At 42.2% G+C, this 25,600-nt stretch overlaps 1 protein-coding gene across 7 annotated transcripts in view; it reads left to right on the top strand.

Annotated features, from left to right (window-relative positions):
* The window catches only part of KCNMA1 (potassium calcium-activated channel subfamily M alpha 1), a 747,855-nt gene that overhangs the window by 548,318 nt on the left and 173,937 nt on the right, over positions 1–25,600 (top strand). For all 7 annotated transcript variants that reach the window (XM_082673143.1, XM_082673147.1, XM_082673146.1 and 4 more), the window contains one exon: positions 1,135–1,290. In XM_082673143.1, coding sequence (XP_082529269.1) covers positions 1,135–1,290 — 156 coding nt within the window. The remainder of the gene's footprint in view (positions 1–1,134; positions 1,291–25,600) is intronic.

Below are 25,600 nucleotides of genomic sequence, written 5' to 3'. Positions count from 1 at the left end.
ACAACTAGATCAAGCGCCAGGGAACTAGCCTGACCAGTTCACAACAGAAGGAAACCTTTGTATTTCCCATGATCTGAAGACCATTTCTAACAAGCTAGCGCCGGCTTTTTCTGTAATCTGTCACGAGATTGACTTCTTTTGGGGAGTTTTAGTTACACACAAGGTTTTTTGTTTTGTGTTTTCTCCTGTCCCCTCATGTCTGCCAAGTCAGGGCTTCACATTTTGGATTTAAACAATTGATTTTTTCTTTTAACCTAAATGCTGTATTTGATATTAAGTTCTTTTAAATCTTGATGATTTTTGCCCATTTTTCCAACTCTGGAGAACTTTCGAAGCTTGATTCTTTCATCCACTGTATCATCTCTGACTCTCTGCTTCCTGCCACTTAAAAATAATTGGATGAACATGCCTCTGGGTCCTCATCGCAGGGTCTGACCTCACTGTTGAGTAGGATCAGTCCATCTGCAAGAGATTGTAACACATCTCCACTGTGATGTGCCGGATGATTTAGGGCAGGGCTTCTTGAAATGTGGTTGCTAGCTCAGCAGCTCAGCGTCACCTCGGAACTTGTGAGAAATGCAAATTCTCCAGCCTTCCCCTCCCCCCAAAGAATCAGAACCTGTGGGGGAGGCCCGACAGTTGGCGTTAGTTGGTGTAAACCAACTAACAGTTGGTGTAAACCCTTCAGGTGATCCTGATGCCCACTCAAGCTTGGGAGCCATGGAGCAGGCGTTCTGGGAAGGCAGACAAAAAACGACATCTAAAATACCCAGGCATCTGGCAGTCTTAAGGGTTTTTGAGGAGCCAGTTTAGAGCAACCTAGCCAGACATCCTAGTAGCACGGGCTGACGTGTCTGTCACAAGAGGAAATTCCCTCTGGAGTCTCTTTGGCTCAATGACAAACGCGAGGGGAGGACCTGGGCTTGGTAGGTACAGAAGCAATATTCCAGAGAGACTGAAGTCTGATGAACAGAAGAGGTGGATAAAACAGGAAACACCAGACCCAGGCAAGGGAAAGGAAGGCTGAGTCTGGGCGACCCTGAGCTGTTGGGCAATGCTGCATTTCCCAGAGGAGACTTTAACCAATTGAACATTTAACGAAGAAAGGTCTCATACCTGTTTTTGTTTCCACAGGCCCATCTGCTAAACATCCCGAGCTGGAATTGGAAAGAGGGGGATGATGCAATCTGCCTCGCAGAGCTGAAGCTGGGGTTCATCGCCCAGAGCTGCCTGGCTCAAGGCCTCTCCACCATGCTTGCCAACCTCTTCTCCATGAGGTCATTCATAAAGGTAACGTCTCGTCCTATTAGAGCACATTAGCCCCGGATTCAATTTGTCGTGGGGTTGAGTAGAGAGCACAGCTTAAACTCAAAACAGATCGGCGGGCTTTAACCACTTTGGTTAAGGAGAAGTTCCTTGTTACAGATTTGGGCACGAGGCCAGCTTCTTTCAAAATTATGTTTTTATTTTTATTTAGCACATCCACGGCCATTAAATGATTGTTCAAAGCACAATCCTCTCTTTTTTTTAGATAAACCACATGTTTATCTATCAACAAAGTCTCCACTGTTAAAACAAAGCTATGATTTATATACATTCCATATGGCACCAGAGCGCCTAAAGAAAAGAATTATCCTTTTGCTCTTGTACATCAAGTGGCTGGTGGACCTCTCACTGTGCAGAGAAATGCAGACCATGTGTTTGTGCCGAAGCCCAAACCCTAACAACATAATTCATTTATTTATTTCTGCACAATCAAGGAGGCCGGCGGGGCTGACATGCCATGGTTGTTTGAATGGAGAGTCAGAGGAGGAACTAACTGAGTCGTGGGCAGCGGGGCCCTTTACACCGTGAGACAGGCGGTCTGGATATGCTCATCCCCCGGTCAGCGATTCACCCCACAGGGCTGGCTGCTCAGCCCCTCCAAAGTGGCCCCTGCCCACTGGACCAACTCAGACAAAGAAAGACCCAACTCTGTCCTCATAGGCCAGGCCAGGAGTGTTTCCAGGACATCAGGTTGAGGGTCCAGGACCCTACTAAGAGGGCTTTTGGAGCTCTTAGTGATGACACCGTTCCTTATCCTTGGATTGCTCAGCCTAGACAGTCAAGGTAGCAAACCGGTGCAGTAAATCCTGTGTCGTTTGGGCCTCCCTGATTTGGCGTTGGTGGCCATTAGCTCAGGATCTGGCCTTATATTCCCCTCCCTGTTATTCATTTATTTACATTCCCCTTCCTTAATTACTAGTGGTTGAGGTGGGAAATGAGTGTGTCACCGGGAGATCCTGCAGAGGGGCCAGAAACTCTGAAATCGAAGGTGTGGGATCTCCAGCCTTTTGCTGCCATTGTTGCTGTGTCCACCACCGGCAGTAAGTTATTCGGTGAGGTTGAGGAAATGGCCCTGGCTGCAGTGAGAGGGATGCGTGGGAAGGATGAAGATGCAGGTGATGAACTGACTCCATGTCAGGGCTCACCCTTGGCATCCATAAGCTGTGTGACTTAGAACAGGATTTCTTTCTAGGTCCTCACCCTCTGTACCCACCTCATTATTTAGCCAATTTATGGTTAACATTAGTCTACGTAAAAGAACAAATTGTTTTGGAGTCCGTTCAATCACTTTAGCAATGGGTGCCTTGATTAAAAAATTCTTTACTTACTATATGCCCAAAGACCTCGACTCCGCAGAACTCCTGGCTCAGACCCAGCTCACAAATAAGGACATGGCTTGCCTTTAAATGGCGTCTTTAATTCACGCTGCCAGTTCCCTGCCTGGATACAGCTGAATGTAGGCAAAAGGAGGCGGCAGGAAGGTCTTTGTGGCTGGACTTAGAGACAAGCCCGAAAGCCAGAGGCAGCCTGGTGTCTTCCAGGGCCCTTATATTCAACACGAGGAGCCCAGACCAGGATAAAGGACTGTCACCAAGAGAGCTCCGCTGGCTCGTCCAGCCAAGCTCCGGGGGTTTCTTCCAGCAGGGGCTTACCCACAGGACCAGCACATGTCTGAGGACTTGGGCTGTGCTTCCTGGTGTTGATGAACATGGCCTTGGCAGGGCCCCGCCACACATGGGGCACTTGACATGCGTATGTTTTGATTTTGTGGTGCCTTCCTGGAAACTAGAGCTGCCTGTCAAGAAAATTAATAAAATGGATGTGATGCTGATTCTTCAGTGTTATTACCAGCAGGGAGAAAGAACCTCTGTCCAACTTTCCTCAAGACCCTGAAGGGCCTCACCTCTGTAGCCAAGGACGTCCCCTCCAGCCCAGCTAATCCCACTGCCAAGTTCCTGTTTAGGAGGGCCTGTGGGAGAGGCCCAGCCAGGCCCTGGTGTAACTCAAAACACATTTCCCTCCCAGGGTTATGTTACCATGTTCTTTCTGTCCGGGACCAAGTCCTCCATGTTTGGAGGTAGCTCTCTGAATATGGCCTTTTGACATTTAGGTGATCTTTGTGTTGGAATTTGCCAAGGCACATGACCTGGAAATAACAAGGCTTCCCTTCATATTTTTTTTTTTCATTTGAGATAGAGACAATTGAAAGCACGTGCTCCCCATTCTGTAGTGTCCTCTCTGTGCTCTCCAAATCCAGACCCTTGTCTCTTTTAGGTCATAATAAACACCATAATGATGCTCTCCTTGGCATGTTTTATATATTAGCTCCCCTTCTAGGGATCACAAAGCCTTTACTTATTTTTATTTGGGGTGTTGAATGGAAAAGGGAATCTATACATGGATAACTGTCTGCAGAAATGGCTTCCTTCCCCACTGTCCCCTACCATGTGTCCTACAGCAGGGAGTTCATCAGCACTTCCATGGGGATGGGCAGGCCTGTTAGGATGGAAAGCGGTGGGATGAGGCTTTGACAGCATCTGGTCCCTTGAGAATGCTTAGTGTTTCTGGAAGCCAGAGGTGGAGTGTGAGCTCATCTTCTCCCTGGCCCTGGGCAGGTATGATATCTGTTCTTTACTCCTAGAGAATACATGGTGCTCTGCCCCTGCTGAAAGAAGAAAGAACAAGACTGAAACAGGGGTGATATATCACAGTGACTGTCCACCAGGCTTTTAGAATGCATGAGACCAAAAAGCAAGACTGACAGTGAGGGTAATAAGGTTCTATGAAGGAGACAGGGACTACTGATACATGGAAGCTACCAAAGAGACCCAGCCCTGAGGTACCAGGAAATACGGGGGAGCACCTGTCTATCCTTTCAGCGTGGTCACTTTTGCCCCAGGGCGCCAAGTCATTGCCCCTGAAAGCCTAGCTCTGAATTGATCTAAACTTTTTGGGAATCTATGTATAATTTTAGCCCACATCTTTGGGGGTAATGATTTCCTTAAGTTGCCTTAAGAATTCCTAATTACTATTAAAGACTTGTCGCTGGCTCTTTGTCCTTTGCTCCACTTAACCTTCAAGACATGACCTGTGCGGTTTCTGATGTTCTGGGGTTTGTTTAACAAATCCATGCTAACCTTACAGACAATACCTTTATGAAAGAGGCTCAGGCTGGCCACTCAGGGGTCCTGTGGCCCAGCAGCTTGTTGCTCATGAAACAGGTGAAGCATTTTGTCCAGCAGCACCCAGCTCTCGCCCTTGAATGCCTTGAAGGAGTGCAGGCAAATGCCCTGATTGCTGTGACCTGTCACCATCTACGTTATCAACCAGGCCCAGAACATCCTGTTCATTGACCGATACCTGATCTCCTACCACCCGCCTGTCAGGTTCAAGTGAGAATATTCCTAATGTCTTCTGGAAAGACCAAGACAAGGAACTTATTTATTAGCCGATCAGTCATTGCCTCATCCGTGAATAAGTGGCCGCATGTATCTCTCCGTGGCATCCTCACTTGGATGTAATTTAAGATCCACTGATTTAAAAAAAAATTTTTTTTTTTTTTTGGTTTTAGAGTTTTACCATGTAATATTTAACTTTGTCTTCACCATATCTGGTTTCAAGCTGGGGCTTGACCTGCCGTCTTTGTGAATTGTGCTGTTACTTTTACTAGGATTAGCTGTCCTTGGACATGCTAAATTATGTGTGTGGGTATTATGTGTTTTAGAGGATGATAAACTCTTAAAATTTCTTTTCAATCCACACTGAGTCTTCAAATTGAGCACATTTATTGAATAAATTGTTCTCAGGATCGCCAACGATTTTAACTCTGCTAATCTACCATTTTACACACACACACACACACACACACACACACACACACACACACACACACACACACAGAGACAGCCTAGAAAATGGTATGTACTCCATAATTATTTCTTGTTTGAATAAATCAATTATGAAATTGGAGGAAGTACATGATACACTTCTTGTATTTTTTCCCTATTTTACAAGATTTGGAATTTATGGGTGAAATTTACTTAATATTGATCACAGCACAGTCCCCTCCATCACATTTTCTATTTCTGAATGGGGAAGCACTAGGGAAGTCAGGCCCATCTTATTCAGATTGTATCATGGTTGAGGTGGACTTTGCTGGACCTGGAAACCATTTGTTCAGTATTGCTGTTACCATATTGCGATAAACTGTCAGCAATGCAGAGTCCTGGCACTAATTGTAGCCAAGGGAATTGTTTTTAGTCCCTTTATTTTGGGTTATGTCTATGTGCATATGTGTGTTTGTATATATGCATGTATTAAAACATTATGGTTTAGGAGCTGGAAACAGAAATCAAGACTCTTTAATAACAGCTAGAATGTACTGGGTTCTAACTTAGTGTCAGGCCCTATGCTAAGTGCTGTATAGGCATCATCTCATTTAATTCTCACAATGACCCCGCCCAAACCCGGCATTATTATTATCACCTCTTTATAGTGGCAGGCACTGTGGGTTAAGGGAAGTGCAGCAACTTGTGTGAGGATATAAAGCTTGGAATTGACAAACTCACGTGTTAAACTAGGTACACTGGTTCCAAGTATGTCCCTGAGTGTACCTTCCTAACTTTCTGTAGCTTATTTTATGGGAAATATTGATTCAGTAGAGATTCCCCAGGCACCTACCGTATTGCAAGCAGTGTGCTAATCACACCGTCATCCTTATGGCTATAGGAGGCACTCATAAGTTTCAGGAAGCTTCTGTTGTGACTGGGATGTATGGGCACATGTTTGCACAGCCCCATCCTGTGGGTTTTGTTGGCCTTTCTCTCTGGCCAGCTCTATAACAGCAGAGGTCACTGCATCAAGACAGGTGAGGAATTAGCCTAGGCTGGGATGAGTTAAGGTGGGAAAATGAACTGGGCTGTCAAGAAGGAAATGACATTACACTCTGCTTTATTCAGGGGGTGAAGCTAATTGGCTTAAGTAGGTGCTTCTGGGGGATAACAAGCGATTCTTATTGGCTAATGGGTGTAATAAGCTCTGGAGACCAGAGACATTCATCTAGATGAGGGAAGCATGTTAGAAGCAGGGATCAACCCTGTGTGGAGTGGGAGAGTGGTGGGTGACAGAATCTCTGAAAGGGGGCCGGGGCTCCACCTGATAAGGCTGGGATCTAGGTGGCTTTCTGCTCCAGGAGGAAATGCTAACGGTGCCAGAGTAGAGGGTTTGCCTGCAAAGTAAATCCACATGGTGTAAGTTAGATAGTGAGATGCAAACTGTTGCTTATTCCATACCGAAGGGCAATGTGATCACCCTGATCACAAATGGTATCATGACAGTGGGCTTCTACAGACATCCCGTGTCAGTGGAGAGCTGCTCCCACTACAGCTATACTCACTTCCTCAGTAATCTCGTTTATTCTCGCGAGTCCTAGATATATAGATGACTCCCAGATTTATATATCTATCCAGAACCCGATCCCGGTATCATTTATTTAATTGCTACTCAACATCTTTATTTGAATGTTTCATCTCCTCTGAGACCTAACCTATCCAGAATGGAATTCCTGTTCTTTCTCTGTAAACCTGGTCTTCTCCCATTGCACTATTGGCAAGGTCATCCTTCCCATTGCTCAGACTAAAGCCTTTGGATTCCACCTTAGCTCCTTTCTTCCTCTCACGTACCATATTCAACTCAGCAGAAAATCCACTTGGTTCGACTTTGAAAATAAGCCCAGAATCTGAGCACTTCTCACTACCTTCACTTTACTATCAGATCCAGGCCACCATCATCCATCTCCTAGAGTATTATGCCAGCATCCTAATTGGCCTCCCTGCTCTGCCCTTATCCCTCTCCTCTTCCAGTCTGTTCTCATTACAGCATCCTTCTCAAGCATGAGGCAGATACCGTCACCCCTCTCCACGTAAATCTCTCCACGATGTCCCATCTCATCAGAATAAAGTTCTTACAAACATCTATAGGTCTCAAGCAGTCGGGGGCCTGTGACCCCACTGGCCTCATCTCCTAAATGCTCTTCTGCTCCTAGACATCATCCACACTCCATTTAGCTAGTCTAGGAGTTTTGCATCTGTTGTTCCCTCTGCCTGAAGTGCTCTTCCCCTACGTAGCTGCATGGCTTCCCTCCAGCGAATCCCTCATATCCTTGCTCAGTGTTAATTTCTCAGGGGGAACTTTTTCTAAAACATTAGAATTGCATTTTGAAAAAAGAGATTAAAAGCAAACTTTTAGTTGAAGTATAATATACAAACAAAAGTGTGCATCTGATAAATGGATAGCTTATTAAGTATTTACAAACTCACACCCTCATGTAACCAGGACCCAGATTAAGAAACAGTATATTATTAGTAACCCCGCAGTCCCTGTTTTTAAAGCCAGATGGCAGTGTATGTGTGGGTCTGTTTTGGGGCTTTCTTGGGAGCATTGACATCTCTAAAATGTTGAGTTCTCCAGTCTATGAAGATGGTATACCTGTAATAAAGGGATGCTTTATGAATCAAGAGTTTTCCTGGCAAATATAGGACGATCAAGAAGAAAGTGACCAAACTCATAGATTTCTCTGGGTCTTCTGAGGGTCCCTACAGGGAGTAGATGTCCCCCTTCACCAGATTCTCTAGGAATGATCTAGATGTTCTCTTAGGCTTCATTGGGGTGAATAAAGTTTCCATGTGAAAAAACATCAAAATTGCATGTTAAAAATTTGCATCCCCTGTCCTGCCACACCCCATACATGCATATCCTTGTCGACTCTCCTGGCTTTGTTTTTCTGCACGGCATTTTTTAATTGCCTCTTTTCCCGGAGACACTGTAAGCACTCTGAAGCCTAGAGCTGCTTGCTGTATTCCCGATGCCTAGAACAGCACCTGACTCATAAGAGGTCCTCAATACACGCATGTCGAATGAATGAATGAATGGCTGGAGCCTGGCGTGACCAGCCTTTATCGCAGACAGCTGGGTGGGGCCAGGACCAGCAGGGACTTACAATTTGGGGTGATTTTGGTGCTGAAACCTTCTTCCTTTGCTACTGTACGTGGTTCCTTTGCTAAATTAAAGAGCTTTGACTCCATGTAGACACTTGAAATGCAAAGCTTTATAGTCCTTGGCGAGGGTGCGTGGAGGCTGGTTAGATTTGGTTATAAACCATTTCGATTGCCAGAAAATCCAGTCAGTGTGTTGTTTAAATTCACAAATCAAAATAAACAGCCATGGATTGAAATGCATTTGCTAAACCTCAGTATCCCATTTGGGTCAACATCATTGTGCATCCCGTTTCCTTACTGCTTGAATCTCATTAGATCAGGGGCTCTGTCTGCCTCCCCCGACCGACGCCTTTGACTCTGCCCAAGATGACTAACGCCCACCTGAACGTAGAGCAACTTCCCTGAAAACGATTTCAAATGAAGAAAGAATTAATCCATGAACTATTAACAGGGATTCTGTTCTCCTCTGGCCCTGGTAATTTCTAGAACATTGAATTAAAGAGTTCTCAGACCTTTACAAATTCTCAAGGCAAACATTATTAGCAAAGAGAAGCCCATACAGCATGTTAGAAAATTGCCAGAAAATGTCAGTGGAATTTCTGAATAAAATAAAAAAGGTTGAAAGTCCCCTTCCCCATCTTCTCCCCTTCTCCCTCCCTTCCTCCCCCTAACATGATTAGAAAGTCATTTCATGTGTCTTATGTGTTTGGTCAATCAAAGGCAAACATACATGATTGATGGTGACAGGGAACACATTTAATTCATTATTCTTTACTTTGCAGCAAAATGATTTGTGTAAACTGTCTGCCTAGCATTAAAGGTAAAACAAACTTAGAAACCCCAAAATGTTATATTTTTGTCTAATATTTTCCTTTTGGTTTTATAGCTGTAATCACATATGGATTCTTTTATTTGGCTCTTGGCAAGGACTGAACAAAGGGGAAGCAACACAGAAAGATTACATAATATACAAAGCCCTGTGCCTGTTAAGGATGGAGCCACAGGAACTGCAGTGGCCGGGACTCAGTGTGAAACCCAGGAGAAGCTGCCGCTCTCCCTGGCTCTTATCAGCTGGCAGGATAGCGTCACTAATGTGAAGGAAAGCCCTCTTGACCAAGCCTCTGGTCCAACATCAAAATGAGCTCTTTCAGAGATTATTGGCCTTTTATTAATTGAGTGCAGTTCTGAGCGCAGCAGTGCATCCACCTGGCCTTTCCCCCGCCCCCTTACAACTTCTAACTTAGGTTTTATGGGTGCTACCCACCATCAGTGATTTTTCAAGCAAAAATCTCAAAATGCTATTAAACTCTTAGGAATAAAATCTCAGATTCCCTTATTAAAGCTCTTGGTTATCACTGCCCTAAAGTGATACCAAATAGAAATCTATGCCCAGAATAATGATGAGGAACCTGGAACTCTGAGGTGGCCATTCTACATATCTAGGGGGTGCAAAGTGAGAAACCACCATTGGTTTGATAAGGGAGATATTTTGTCAAGATCTTTAAAGTTATCATAGCACTCTAAGTGTGCGTAGCACTTTAGAATTTATAAGCTATGCATTTAACTTAAACTATTTTCATTTGGTACACAGGTATCGAGTATCATTTGGGAAATGTGCCTAATGCGGAGAAGCTGGCATTTCTGACCCTTTCTCCCCTGTAGGGTAGGAAGAAATAGGAGAAGAGGAAATAGAAGATGATGCTGGACGGGATTTGATAGAGCAAGGACCATGATGATGCTAGATCGTTGGGTTCTTAGCTCAGTGCTTTCCCCACTGTTACACGTTGCTTCCCCTGGAGAAATGTCTCAGATATGAACACTACTTAGTTTTGTATTCAAATCAATAGCTTCTAAGAACAGAATTCACTTTGCAATATTTGTAAAAGTAGTATCCTAGGTTTCTCCAACCATGCCAAATTACATGCTATAAAAATTAAGACATTTTTCAAAGGTGAGAAATTCTTACCTCTGCACCCGTTCCCTCCATGGTGCCTTAGTCTGGAAAAGACCCAGGCACTGTTGTTTTCCCTAGACCATAATGCCTTGTCACGTGGGAGAATTTGTTGCTCAAGTCAAGTGCCGCAGTGGATCAGGGGAGGGAGATGATGACCTATTTGCTGAGGGGGGATGTAAGAAAGCTCAAAAGGATAGTCCCAAGCCTCTGAAGGAGGGCGCAAGTGGGTCAGAATGCAGTATGGTAGATTTCCAATCGGGGCCGGGGGCGGGGGGTCGTATCAGTAAGAGGACGTGCAATCCAGAGGGTTAAACAATGCCAAGAAGAGGAAGAAAGGAAAATTTCTAACACTGTCTTTTCCAGATAAGGTTTTTAACTTTGAAAATTTGGGGGATTTCTCAAAATGTTAAATAGAGAGTTTCCATATGACCCAACAGTTCTACTCCTGGGTATCTTCCCAAGAGAAATGAAACCATATGTATTAATTTCCTCTGGCTGCTATAATAAGTTACTACAAACTTAGTTGCTTACAACTGATTTTTTCTCTTCTTTTTCTGGAGGCCAAAAGTCTGAATTCAGTTTCACTGGACTAAAGTCAAGGTGTTTGCAGGGCATCTCGTTTCCATAAAACTAGAAAACAAGTATTCTGCCTCTAAACTCTAATAGTAGGACAGCCATAAGATAACAGTTACAGGCATTCCCATTCCAAAGAGGAGAAAATGGAAGGAAGAAAGGAGCTACCAGCCCCAAGTACGTTCAAAATCCAACCAGATAAATTTCATTGGGTTTTAAGATCCGGGAATAATCCTTTGTGACTTAAAATTGTCATTAGGTAATATGATTCCTCCAAATGTGTTCTTTTTCAAAGTTGCTTTGGCTATTCTAGTGTTGTTGCCTTTTCATATACATTTTAGGATCAGCTTTTCTATACCTCCAAAAACTCCTACTGCTTTTTTGATTGAAACATGTTAAACCCATAGACCAACTTGGGGGAGCATTGGCATCCATGAACATGGATTCCAACCCATGAACGCGGTCTCTCCATTTATTAGATAATCTTTAACTTCTTTCATCAGTGTTTTGTGGTTTTCAGCAAACGGATTCTGTACATTTTTGTTAGATTTATACGTAAGTATTACATTTTGGGGGAGATATTGTAAGTGGCGTTTTCTAAAAATTCAGTTTCCAGTTGTTCATTGGTGGTACGTAGAAACGCACATTATTTCTCTATGTTGACCTTGAATCCTTAACTCTGTTACACTGGCTAGCACTTCTTCCAGGATATGGAATACGTGGAGTGAGAGTGGACATCTTTGATTTATTCCTACTCTTAGGGGGAAAATATTCATTGTTTCACCATGAAGTATAACGTTAGTTGTAGGTGTTCTGTAGATGTTCTTCTTCTGAGGTTGAGCAAGTTCTTTTCTATTAATAATTTGATGAGAGTTTTTATTGTGAATGGATTTTGAGTTTTGCCAAATGCTTCTTCTGCATCAATTCATATAATCATGTTGTTTTTGTTCTTTACACTGTTAATATGGTGGATTACACTGATTTGAGAATATTGAACCAGCCACTGTGCATTCCAAGATAGACCCCACTTGGTCATAGTGTGATTATTTATATCTGTATCTATTTCCCTCTCTCTCTCTCTCTCTCTCTCTCTCTCTCTCTCTCTCTCTCTCTATATATATATATATATATATATATATATATATAGTTATAGGTAGATATATAGATTTGATTTGCTGATATGTTTGTGAAGATTTTTTATGTCTGTTTGTGAGTAGATATTGTTCTATAGATTTCTTACACTGTCTTTGTCTGGCTTTAGTATCAGGGTAAAGTTGACTTCATAAAATGAGTTGGGAAGTCTTTCCCTTCTATTTTCTGGAAGTGATTGTGTAGAATTGGTTTTATATTTTCCTTAAATGTTTAGTAGAATTCACTAGTGAAATGATCTGGGCCTCAATTTATTTTCCCAAAGGTTTTTAAAGACTAATTTAATTTCTTTAATAGCTGTAAGTCTATTTAGGTTATTTATTTAATCCTGAGTGAGTTGCCGCAGTTTGAGGTTTTTGAAAAATTTAAGAATTAGTCTAATTTATTTGAGTTGTTCAATTGATGTATGTAAGTTGTTTGTAGTTTTCTATTATTGCCTATCTAATGTCTGCAGGGTCTGTAATGATAAACTCTCTCTCGTCCTTGATTTTTTGATTTGTGTCTCCCTCCCTCCCTTCCTTTTTTTTTTTCATTTTTTGTCAGTCTTATACATGTCAATTTTGCTGATCTTTTCAAAGTTTTTTGGTGGCATTATTTTCTTTATTTTTCTGTTTTCTTTCTGCTTACTTTGGGTTTATTTTACTCTTCTAGCTTAAATGAAGCTTAGGTTATTGATTTGATACTTTTCTAATATAAGCATCTAATGCTATATATTTCCTTCTAAGCACTGCTTTAGGTGCATTCCACAATTTTTAAAATGTTGTATTTTCTTTTTCATTTAGTTAAAAATATTTTATAATTCCATTTGAGACTTCTTCTTTGACCCATGGGTTATTTAAATGTGTGTTGCTTAATTTCCAAGTATTTAGAGATATTCCTTTTATATATCTATTATTTATTCATGGTCTGATTCCATTATGGTAAGAGAACCTACTTTGTATGATTTCACTTCTTTTAAATTTGTTAGTGTGTTTTAATTTTATTTATTTTATTTTTGGATGCATTGGGTCTTTGTTGCTGCGCATGGGCTTTTCTCTAGTTGCGGCGAGCGGGGGCTACTCTTTGTTGCAGTGTGCGGGCTTGTCATTGTGGTGGCTTCTCTTGTTGCAGAGCATGGGCTCTAGAGCACAGGCTCAGTAGTTGTGGCGCACGGGTTTAGTTGCTTGTGGGATCTTCCCGTACCAGGGCCTGAACCTATGTCCCCTGCATTGGCAGGTGGATTCTTAACCACTGCACCACCAGGGAAGCCCTGTTAGTGTGTTTTATACAGTCTATCTTGGTGAATGTTCCATGGGAGCTTAAAAAGAATATATATCCTGATATATTGTTGGGTAGAGTGTTTTATAAATGTTCATTAGGGCCAGTTGGTGGATGGTGTTCCGTTCTATGCCCTTGCTGAGTTTATGTCTACTAGTTCTACCCATGACAATGAGATGAGTGCTGAGTCTCCAGCTATAATTATGGATTTGTTTATTTTAGTTCTATCAAATTTTGCTTTGTGAATTTTGAAACTCTGCTGAGGATATATATGTTTGGATTGTTGCATTTTCTTGATGAACTGAACTTTTTGTCATTATATATTGCCCCTAATATCCTTGGCAATTTTCTTTGTTCTTAAATCTGGAAGACTTCAGATCTGATTTAATAGACCCACTCAGTATTTCTTTTTTTTTTTTTTTTTTTGCGGTACGCAGGCCTCTCACTGTTGTGGCCTCTCCCGTTGTGGAGCACAGGCTCCGGACGCGCAGGCTCAGCGGCCATGGCTCACGGGCCCAGCCGCTCCGCAGCATGTGGGATCCTCTCGGACCGGGGCACGAACCCGTGTCCCCTGCATCGGCAGGCGGACTCTCAACCACTGCGCCACCAGAGAAGCCCCAATAATTCTTTTGATTAGTGTTTTCATGAAAAAAATGTATCTGTTCTCATGATTTTTTTGTTTGAACCAAACTAAAAATATATCTTTAAATTCTAAGTGATTTCCTTATAGCCAACTTATAGTTGGGTCAATTAAAACAATTATTCTGTAAATCTCCATTCGTTAGAAGGTGTACTAGGGGATTCCCTGGTGGCGCAGTGGTTGAGAGTCCACCTGCAGATGCAGGGGACACGGGTTCGTGCCCCGGTCCGGGAAGATCCCACATGACATGGAGAGGCTGGGCCCGTGAGCCATGGCCACTGAGCCTGTGCGTCTGGAGCCTGTGCTCCGCAATGGGAGAGGCCACAACAGTGAGAGGCCCGCGTACCACAAAAAAAAAAAAAAAAAAAAAAGGTGTACTAGACCATTTATGTAAAATGTAATTATAGATATGTTTGGATTATATCTAATATTTTATTTGTTTTCTGTCGATTTTCTCTGTTTTAGTTCTCCTCTTTCCTCTTTATTTTCTTTTGGGTTATTTTGAATATTTTTAGATTTCATTTCATTTACAGTGTTTCTTATTATATAACTTTATGTAGTCTTTTAACTGATTGCCCTTGGGATTGTCATGTACCTACTTAACTTTCCAAGTCTACTTAGATTCAGTGATTCACCAGCATAATGCTATAGGTCTCTTTACCCTCCCCATTTTTTGTTATACTTGTGTTGTTGAAAACGGCATCAGACAATGCTATAACTTTTTCTTTTCCGGCATCAAACGTATTTTAAAGAACTCAAGAGAAGTATAGTCTTTTATATTTATTCTGATATCTCTGTTGTTCTCTCTTCATTCCTGATGTTCCATCTTTCCCCTTGGAATCATTTGCATTCTGTCCGAACAACTTCCTTTAGCAATTCCTTTAGATCAGTCTGTTGGCAACAAATACAATTTTCCTTCATCTGAGAATGTCTTTATTTCATCTTCATTCCTGAAGGACATTTTTGGTGGGTACAGAATTCTGGGTTGACTAATCTTCTCTTTCAGGACTTTAAGTATGTTGTTTCACTTCCTTCTTGCCTCCATTGTTTCAGGTGAGAAGTCTATAGTCATTTGAATTGTTAACCTATAAGTACTGAGTCACTTTTCTCTGGTTACTTTCAAGATTTTCTTTTTGACTTTAGTTTTCTCTCATCTGATTACACTGAGTTTAAGCATTATTTCTTTGGGTTTATTCTGCTGGACCTGAGATTCTTGAATCTCTAGGTTTGTCTTTGATAGAATTTGGGAAGTTTCCATTCATTATTTCCTCATATATATTTTCTGTACCATTCTCTTTCTCCTCTCCTTCTGGAATTCCTATGACACAAATGTGGGACTTTTGAATATACCACAGGGCCCTGAGGCTCTATTCATTTTTTTTCAATATTTTTTCTTTGTTGTTCAACTTGTACAATTTATATTGATCTAGCTGCAGGTTTATTGCTTCTTTCCTTTTTCATCTCCATCCTGTTATTGAGCCTGTCCCCTGAGTGTGCTAGTTATTATATTTTTCAATTCTAGAATTTTCACATAATTATTTTTATCTTGATTCTTTACTAAGGCTTTCTGTCTTTTAATTCTTTACAAAAGTGTTCTCTCTTAGTTATTGGAACATTTTATAATAGCTACTTTAGGCTCTTGTTAGATAATTCTAATGTTTGTGCCATGTAGGCATTGTATGCAAGTTGAGATTCTTTTTTTTAGTTATTCATATGCCAAGTACTTTTTTTATTGTATTCTCGACACTTTGTTTTGTTATTATGAAATTCTGGGTCTTGTTTAAAACTTGCAAACACACTGATAATTTTATTGTGGCATGTAATGACCTGTTTTATTTTAGACTGAAATTGTGGCCAAGCTTCTATGGGTTGTAATTCCAATATGAGTTGAATTTTCAAAACATTGGCAGTGCTGTTTGGACCTGTCCCACGTCAATCTCAAACTGGGTGACAGTTCATATTATGCTTTAGTCCTCAAAATCTATATATGCTGTGTAGGGTCAGTTTCATCCTTGCACAGCTCGGGGTGAGCCCAGGAGTTCGTAAGTAATTGTGAGGGACTCCTTTCTTAAGTCCTCTTTCTCTGTGATCTCCAGGGGAATTTGAGCTTCCATGGAGTTTTCCTTTCTATCCTCTGACCAGAAAGCTAGGGCTTTAGCTACCCTGGTTTGTTATACACTTTCTGCTACTGTGTCCTCACCTGGGCAAACCAGTGGGAGGATGAAGAGAGACAAAGAACAATAGGGCTTTGCCTCACTATCTTTGGACCTCAGACCCTCTTGCCAGAAAAGTTTCTCCTACCTCCTTTTATCTCCCATTGCCACTGCTGCTACTGCCGGCACTGGGTGTCTTAGGGGTGGAGATGCAAGAAAAGAGAAGAAAAGCAAAAAGAACCCAAACCATGATGTCCCCATTCTCTCTGAGTGTTAGGAATCGCCTCTACCGGTCTTCGAGCCAGAATGAGAGCTTCTCTTGGGGCTTTGTCTTTCCACATTCTCGTCTTCATTTACAGCTTCTGGGCTTCCTCAAAGTCAGGTTAGAGGATACCAGAGCAAAAACAATGGTAAACTCACTGCGGATTTGGTGGGACTTCCAATTCTGGTCATTTTCCCTAATCTGTTTGCTACCGTTTGTCTCAGAGACTTCAAATAGCTGCTCCGTGCATTTTGTCCAGGTTTAATAGATGCAATCAAGGAAGGACACAGGGTGGAGTGTCCTTGTTCTATTTTATCCAGAGCCCGAAAACCAGATTTCACTTTAGAAACAATATTCTGCGTTTGTCCTTTATAGCTGGACCAGGGAGAATATTGCCTCTAAGGCAGTGTCATCATCATCATGTCCTTTTAGTGTATTCAATCATCACTCTCTTTGGGGTGAGTTTGAAGTAATCCACCTTTTCATCAGAGACTATGAATAACATAACCTGGCGAGCTGCATTACTGTGGAATCCTGCGCATCTCCTGGTAGAACAATGGGAGGTGGCCGTTTCCACTTCAGACTCATTTGGCTGATTTAGAGAAACTTTGGGACACCTGTAAAATGAGGCTGAGATCAATTTTAGGCATCCACCTGCCATCTTGAAAAATGGCATGCAATAAAACCTTTCAACTGGGTGTAATTTTTGTAGTTTTTATCAGCTGCCACATGTATCCCACGGTAGCGAGACTGATGCAGGCCCACTGATTAGGGTTTCAAGTACTAAGAAATACGGGTGTCCTGCCTGCCTTGATGCTGTGTTTTGTGTACACTAGGGGATGGGAAGTAGGCTGGGAAGCGGATGGAATGAATTGACATTATATAAGTGAGAGAGATCACTTCCTCCCTTTCCCCCATACCGTGTCAGCAGGTAGAGTATCTCTGCCCACCAAAAACTAACATACAGCTCTATGCCCACTGACCTGGGGGTGCAAAAGCTCTTTGTTGTGGTCAGCCTGCAAAGAGAAGTCTATGTTTATGCCTAGCCTCCATATTTATGGTGTTGCTTTTTAGGACAATGGATTTAATTAGTTTCTCCTTTTTTTCCTAGACTGACAAAATAAATATCATTTCTTAAGGAGTTTCTATTGGTTTCCTGTTTCAGCTAAAGTTTGGCAGTGAGAAGGCCATTTATCTTAATGGTTGGGTATTTTTTCTTCTCCGTAAATGGACTAGTGAGGAAAAAATCAGTGAAAGAGGAATATTTGGTACCTCTTTCAGAATTTGGATTAGGTATTAGACTTGATCATCCAAAGATCTTGGATGGTGTCCCCCTGTCCAGATATATCCATGGAACACTATGTTATTCAGATGTGCCAGCACAGCCTCACCCTTCCTGTTCTCCCTCACTCGTGAAGTGTGAGGGGAGTTGTGAAGCCGTGCAGTGGGCGGAAGGCTGGGGTTGGGGGTGTGTTGTAAGCCTCTGAATTAGGACATGATTTGTTGTAAGACCTCGCACTGCTTGCCCAAGCTTTCTGAGCTTCATATCCACCCACAGTAAAAAGTGGAAGAGCCTAGCAGATTGTTGGAAAGATTACCAGTACATGATGGTACGTCACTCCCTTCTTATTCCTTAGGGGTTGGTGGTACTGTTTGGGTTTCTATTTGTGATGAGATCTGACACTGGATTAGGATTGGGTCACTGATGGGAGAACACAGAGGGATGAACCTAATCTAAAGCCACTCTCTAGGGTGGTGTAAATTACATATAATTTCGTGTTGCCAAAATCTTTGTAAATGACTGATATTGGGGGAGGTCCCTGGAACTCTGTGGTGAGATACAGAATTAGTAGAATCTTCTGCCTGAGTACATTTTCTAGGGCAGCAGCACTGTTCATCAGCCTAAGTGACACTGGGTCCCTCAACCTTCCTGTCCCTTACCCCCACAGCTAGAAGATTTTACCTGCATGTACAGGTGAAACCTGGATGCACCTGTCTGGCTTTTCCCAGGCCTCTCAGTGAATGGAGACTTGCTGGCTGTTCTTTTCCATACGTAATGAATGTCCAGCCAGCAAATGCAGCCCTGCCCAGGACAGAGCCCTGCAGTGGCAGTGCCTGGAAGGAGAACAGCTGTGTGCTGGGCTGTGTTACCTGTGGAGAACTCAGAGAGCGTAGTGACCTCCCGGATCCTGCCTGGAGGATTGATATGTACTGTGGGCTTGAACTTGCTCATAGAACCAATGGGCACAGGAACAGAGAGACCTCTCCTTGACCAAGCAGGATTATCACGCGTCTTCTCTTCTCTTCTCATCTTAAACCAACTGTAGGATACCATCCTGGCAGTTTTCTGGGAATACTGAACTATAACAAGGCCTAAAATCTTCCAAGAAATGCAACAAGAAGGAGGAAATGTGCCTTCCAGAACTCTTCTCAGGAGGCATACAGTTTGTGGTTGGAAGGGATACTTAGGGAAACTCTTGGGGATAGGAGGAATGAGTTCCCTTGAACATGTTACTCCACGTTCAAGTAACAACAGATATCTTCTAATTTGCCTTCTAAAAAGTCACATCCACTTAATTGCAAGGCTTTTCTTTTGCTGAGGGGAGTATGCAAAATTGGGGCCAGGATTGAATTGCTGAGGGCAATAGAGGGCTCTGACCTGTGGTCATTCTTCTCCCTTTCATCCCCACCCAGCACTCAGCCTCTACTCCAAATACGAGTTAAACAAGTACTTTTAAAAGTAATGTTTGAACAAGCATCAGGGTATTAGCACGCCTTTCTGGTGGACCAGGGATGTGCCAGGTTATCAGTTCAGAATCAGTCTGAACTGATACCTGGCAAACAAAGAGGAAAGCCATTTGCTAGGAAGGAGGATGAAAGATGAAAGTAGAATCTAGTGAGTCCACTGGAAGGATGTAGGCAAGAGTCAAGCCCAGAAATTGGAAGTAGCTAATCCAGTCTACCCATCAGAGTTGTTTTGTCTCAGGGCTCCTTTCAGGAGACCAGGCTGGGTCTTTATATCCACGTATGACCTTTCTCCTATTTGGGGAGACAGTCAGTTCCTCCAAATACCTAACTTCTCTCTTATCATCCTATCTATTCAGAGTGAACTTGCTGGCCACTAGGGAAGGGGAGGGGGAGAGAGGACCTCCAGGGAACACTGCTGTCTTTTGGGGATAAATTCAAGGTACTCAGTTTTTCTCCTCAGTCCAGAGGATCATTTGTTGATTAGTGATGTTCCAGGTTTTTCCAGTAGCAACTAAGCAATAGGAAGCCACGAATCACTGGCCCAACGTCTAACTGGCTGTGTTCCCTTGTGCGAGTGGTAGAGATGTCTTCATAATCGCCATCACCATCGCCATCACCAACACTCATTATTTATGATAGAGCATTTCTAGAGCATCTCCAGGGTACACACTCAGTAAGTGCCACCTCTTAGTATGATTAAGCCGCCAAAGCCCCTATCACGCACCTATCACACAGGAGGCACTCAGAAAACATTAGGTATTTGCCAGGCACTATGTTAGGTGTTTTACACAGATCACCTCATTTCATCTGTCTTCCTAGGAAGTAGGTACTATTGTCGCTGTCATTTTGCAGGTGAGGGGATTGAGGCTTGGAGAGGTTATACAACTGGCCCAGGGACGTTCAGTGAGGCTGGGAGTTGAACCCAGAGGCTGCATGTGCTTTGGTGCTTCCTACATTGCTGCTGCACTCAGGATCATGGCCCCTCTTAAAAAGAAACTGCTAAGGCCAGCTAAATACCTCAGCAATTTATAAGCTGTCCCCTTTCAGTCTCTGAACCAAATGTCATTTTGAGGAGGCCTAAAATCCACTCCAGGAAGCCACAGAGGGGAATCTCAAGTCATTTCTAACTTCCTGTGGAAATATTCTCTAGCCGGCAAGAGATTTTTCCAGGTAACAGCGAATACACAATAAAGCGGGTGCCTCTACCTTGGGTGCCTGGCTCACTACCCATGTGGCTTCCCAATCACCCTGATACCTAAAACTAGCAGAATTTATGCTCGCGGCTTGACTGGCTCTGTTCAGCCAGAAAGCAAAAGTTGATGGCTGAAACCCTTTGCTCTGAAATGAAATCTAGTCTCTTTGGCTCGACTTTATTAGTCCGTATTGTACAGCGATACGAGACATAAGTATCCAGAATCTGCTGTCACTAAAACAGGACTGAGTTGGCAAACATTTTTGTCCTCACACTCAACACTGTGTCCTAAAATGGAAAAGTTAAATAGAAATTAAGGATACAAATAGCCATTTTCTGAAACTTTAATTGAATTAAATATAGCTGTGTCATTGTTCTCTCTTTACACAGCCCACATTGAAGGGGAGACTAAGTTATTATTGGGGTCATTGGATCAATGGAGAGAAACTGGGTAGATAAATCTGGATCCCTGAAATATTGTTTAGACTAATTAGCACAGCAACCCAAACACTGAGATACCCATCTTGTGCTTAATTATCTATAGGCTTTCTCTGTAACTGACTCCAATAGTTAGTGATACTCGTAGAAAGCATCCTTTTGCATCTCTTATTCAAATCCTTTGGGCCATGATTGATTCTCTGGTCCTCAAAGAGAATACTTGTTCCGTGTTCTTCACTCTCTTTGGGAATACCTTTGCTACTGTACGTGTGGTCCATGTTCGGGGAGTATTCCTGTTGCCTGGGAGCTTGTTAGAAATGCAGAATCTTAGACCCCACCCCAGGACTACAGAAAGCACATTTTACTAACACCCTTGGGTGATTTACATGCTCTTCAGAGTTTGGGGAGCACTGGACTCACAGCCTTAGACATGCCCACTGGTGAGAAACTATCCTGTGTTAACTTCAGTGGATGCAGTGGGATTCTCCCCAAACTGCCCAAAATATTGAAGATTTTGCAAACGCTTAGGTAATTCTCTAATGGTTTGTCTTATTAAAAGAAACCTCATAATTCCCGGGCTGATTCAAATGCTTTTCTATCTAACTCCTTTCTTTTTCTCCCAGTTCTTAATTAGTTAATAGCAAACAGTTGTTTTGGGTCTCAATTTTAGAATTTAGGAGTAATGGAATTGCCAAATGCAGCCTTTGCTGGGCTCAGTCTATTTCCTGTTGAATTGTTGTTTGACCCTACATTGGAATTCAAAAGAGTGCAGTCCAGAAGATAGAGGGCTAGGTCACATGGGAAAGAGAGCATAGTCATGAGACGGAGCAAAGGGGGCTCCTTTCTGCAGGGAGTGCGGTGGGACTCCTAGCTAGTAAGAGGTAGGACCTCTGTTAGATTGGCAAATACAGCAGTTCCTGAGAGTCCCTTCTTTCAAATTCAAGTCTCCAAGGTATTGGATATAGAATTTAGAAAACCATAAGCCACTTGCTAAGTAGCCCAAGATGTTCTGTGATGACAAAGTTTCCCAGAAATGTACTGCTCAGTAGGAAGTGTTCTGGGAAGTTTAAAAATCACCCGACTCTACACGTTCCCTATGAGATGCCAAGAATGCAGAATTTTTCAGCATTCGGGGGGCAGAAATTGGTTCCTTTCATGGTCAACACTAAATGCTATGAAGCTATCAGCACTGACTTGTGATTAGATGCCTGGAAAAATTGTGCTCGTTTCTTTGTGTCTCTTTCTCCAGTTTTTTCTTGCTGAGTTCAATTCAACAAATATTAATTAAGCACCTCTTATAAGCACCTCATAAGGTAGTATGCTGCTTGTTCTAGAAGATTCAAAGTTGAATGCCTAAGGGAGGGTCTCGTGTTCCAGAATTCCACTTTATTATAGTTCTTGTCAGATGTTAGAAGACTCAGATACTATGACGGTAGCTAATGACAACTAACGCATACTGAGTGCGTACTGCCAACCAGGGAATGTTCTAAGCATTCTTTATCCATTATCTCTTTTAGCCGTCCCAAGCTCACCAGAGGTGGGCATGATTTGTGTTCCCATTAAGGCAGGGCAGAGCACATCAATTTGGGGAGATGAGGAAAGTCCTCACAGACGAGGTGGCATACGATGGGAACTTACAGGTAGAGTTGGATCTTGACAGCTGAAAATTGCCACAGAGAGATTTCTGACAGTAGGATCAGGGAAACGAAGTGGTGGGGAGATCAGAGGGAGGAAGTTTTTAGAATAGCATTGCTGGTCTCCATGAGCTGCTCCTTGAAATAAAGGATTCTGTGACTTAGTACCATGTTTTCCCTTTGGAGATTTACAATTCGTAGTAACATGTGAAATACTTTTGAGTTGCACTAAAAAACTCCCCAGTTTGACTTTGTGAAATCCAGCACTTCCCAAATGTGTTTCATCCATTCAGCAAATATTGAGCTACTGCTATGTTCCATGCACTGTTCCAAACTCTGGAGACTCCGGTGAATTTTTCTGCCTTCAAAAAACCTATATTTTAATGGGGACACCATAGACTCCCTCTTCCCTCTCTTATGTTCAAGGTGACACCTGTTAGTGAGTTCTGTCGAGGCTACTTTGGGAAATCTTAGTTGGGGATAATCCTACTTTACTGGAATTTGGGGGAAATTGTGAGAAGTAAGGTTTGCAAGATAGAGTAGGACCAGCACAACTGCAAATGCAGTCTGTGGATGGGTGCCATGAACTGTTTGCTACTCGTCCACGAAGTGGCAAGTACGGAAAATGAGAGGAATGCTTAGGAACTTTTAGAGCAATTTGCCAGATTAATTATATATTGGTTGAATCTAATGATAGAAATTTTGGACTTGTATTTTGCATGTCTTGTCTATTCTTTTTTTTTTTTGGAAATCATTTCTGTTAGATTTTGCAGAAGTTTGAGTCTGCAAAACGATGGATACTAGAAATAAAAGTAAAACCCTGGTCTCTCACCCCAGATGGGTTGAGAAGCTCTGTTCTGGAAAATCCTGCCTGCCAGGGACTGAATTGTTCTCCTGAGGATTGCTTGGCAGGCGTCTGCTTGAGAACACTTACTTGCTGCTTGCCCTACCCAGATGAGAATTATTTTTAGTAGTATTTTAAGAACCTTATTATTTGAAGCACAAGTGAGGATGTTCTTAACTATTATCAAGATGGCAAAACCAAGTCCTATTTGGACAGATAGTGAATAGACCCATCTTTAAAAAGGCCTGGCCACACTTAAGCATAAATACCTTTTCTACATTGGAGAGGAAAAAAGAAAAGGGTAGAACAACCTACCTACGTATTAAAATACCGATTTCCTGCCACATAGGCTACACTTTCTGAAATAATTTATAAATGATAATTATTTTTAAAAGTTCTCATATCACTCTTTCTGTTAACTCTTCCTTTAACTTCAATTCCTCTGGCATTCTGTGTTTTCAGAAGTAATCTAAGTTGGGGTAACATAGCAGGGGGGAAAATACCCTGTCTGCTAACTCTTTTGCACGTGGTGTGGTCTGTTGCTCTCGCTCTGAACACTTCATGTGGGCTGATGTTTTTTTTCATAATGCTTGATGGAAGAAATCTCATTTGATAGCCTGCAGCCCACTAGTCTGGGATTAAGAGATTCAGTGGAAGTCCACCCCAGAATTAATCTCTGGAGTTGTTTATTTATTCGTTCAGTGCTGAAGCAACCAGTTATCTTGCATTCCATCAAATTCCAAGTAATGTGTTTTAATTGACATTGTCCCAAAGCCTTTGGAAAAATCTGAGATCCTTTCGTTCTATTCTCACATTCTGGAAAATACGATCTGAAATAGGCCATAATTGTGGAATGCCAAATCGTTATGGGGTCCCTGAAATCCAGTGCTGTTCTCGGAAGGACAGCCGACCTGAGTCCACATCCAAGAAGGACAGCGTTGATATGCAATTTGGCACAGAGAAGAGATACATTCTGAAAAGGTGCAAATCACTGTTGGTTTTGCATCTCTTCTGTTTCTTTCCTTTGTTTTCAACTTTATCACCAGTTTCCTCCACCCCCCAGAAAGCTGTGCAGCGAGGCTTTCTCTGTTCTGGCACTCGTGAGGAGCTAAGCTAGCAAGACTCAAACGTTTTGTTTTTTAATTCTACGACTTTATGTTGAGGCGAGGAAGAGAGGGAGAAAGAGCCGCATGCCCACTGGTAAAAACTGCGGCAAGTTTGTTAACATTGGAACATAGAGGGAAATAAAGGAGGAGAGAGAGAATCCAGGAACTGGGTCTGTGATAAAGTCTTCTTAACAATCAGTTGTCCTTAGCATTGTTCTTTCCAGCAAGAAATGATTAGATGCAACATTGAATCAGATTTTTCCCAGTGGCAGAGCATGCCGTTGAGGGGTGGGGATAAAGGACCCCACTCATTTTAGTGACCAGCCCATACGCTCATCACCCTAGAGCCCATCAATGCTGATTCCATGTTTATTACTGTAATTAAGAGCTTGACACATTCTGTGGGTGTTCTCTGTTTTTTGTGGGCGTAAATATGTTTTTGTGGAATCTCAGATACGTTGGCCAGTTCCTGTCAGTGCGCTCTGTTTCAGACTGTCACATTACAAAGGACAGTGACAATGTATTGTGTAATTTATATGTATAAATATTCATTCAGATGTAGCTAATTCATTCTAATTAAGGACTTATGATTTAAAACTATACATCCTTTAGAGCAAGAATATTGAGAATTTGGATAGATTTTTTAAAAATCATAAATGTAATAAATACCTGCTATTACAATAAATAGTCTTCTGCTACCAGTTTTGGGCAATGCTGGTATGTATGTTACAACTCACCTCTTCTTATTGCAGCTATTAACATAATGGTTATTGATTTTTATAATTTTCTCTTAGTTCCTTATATTTGATGTGCACAACATAACGTATATTTGGATTAAAACAATGTACTTGTTTTCAATTAAATAAGGATTGGTATATGATAGTCTTTGGAATTATTTATACGACTCTGGAGGTAGGGATGGACTTCTGCAAAATTATTTGGTTGTAATCAACACAGTTATTCAGACTCTGCTGGAAACAGAAATCACAGTGACTATAACATACCGCAGCTGGGATGGTTGATTTTTCACATTCACTGGGCTGTTAGCGTTAGAGAAACACAGTTTCACCCTAATCAGAGAAAGCATAAAATATAAAAGGTGTCATTACTGACCCACCGTTAGTAACACATGCAAAATCTGGGAGCAAGAAGGTGTTACTTCCCCCAGAGCCAAGGCTGATGTTTCCAGTTTGATGGTGCCTTTGGTGGCGGAGCCATCGGCCCCCAGATTGGTGTACAACTGTTTACTTAAGGGATTGAACTAGACTGGTTGAAAAGTTAGATAATGAAGGGCAGATAAATAAGACCATGAGAAGTGTGGACGAGCGA

This window comes from Grampus griseus (genome assembly GCF_964374135.1).
Source record: "Grampus griseus genome assembly, chromosome: 16".
Taxonomy (NCBI): domain Eukaryota; kingdom Metazoa; phylum Chordata; class Mammalia; order Artiodactyla; family Delphinidae; genus Grampus; species Grampus griseus.
The sequence above is the reverse complement of the archived record's forward strand: the minus strand, read 5'-3'. Positions and strand labels throughout refer to the sequence as shown.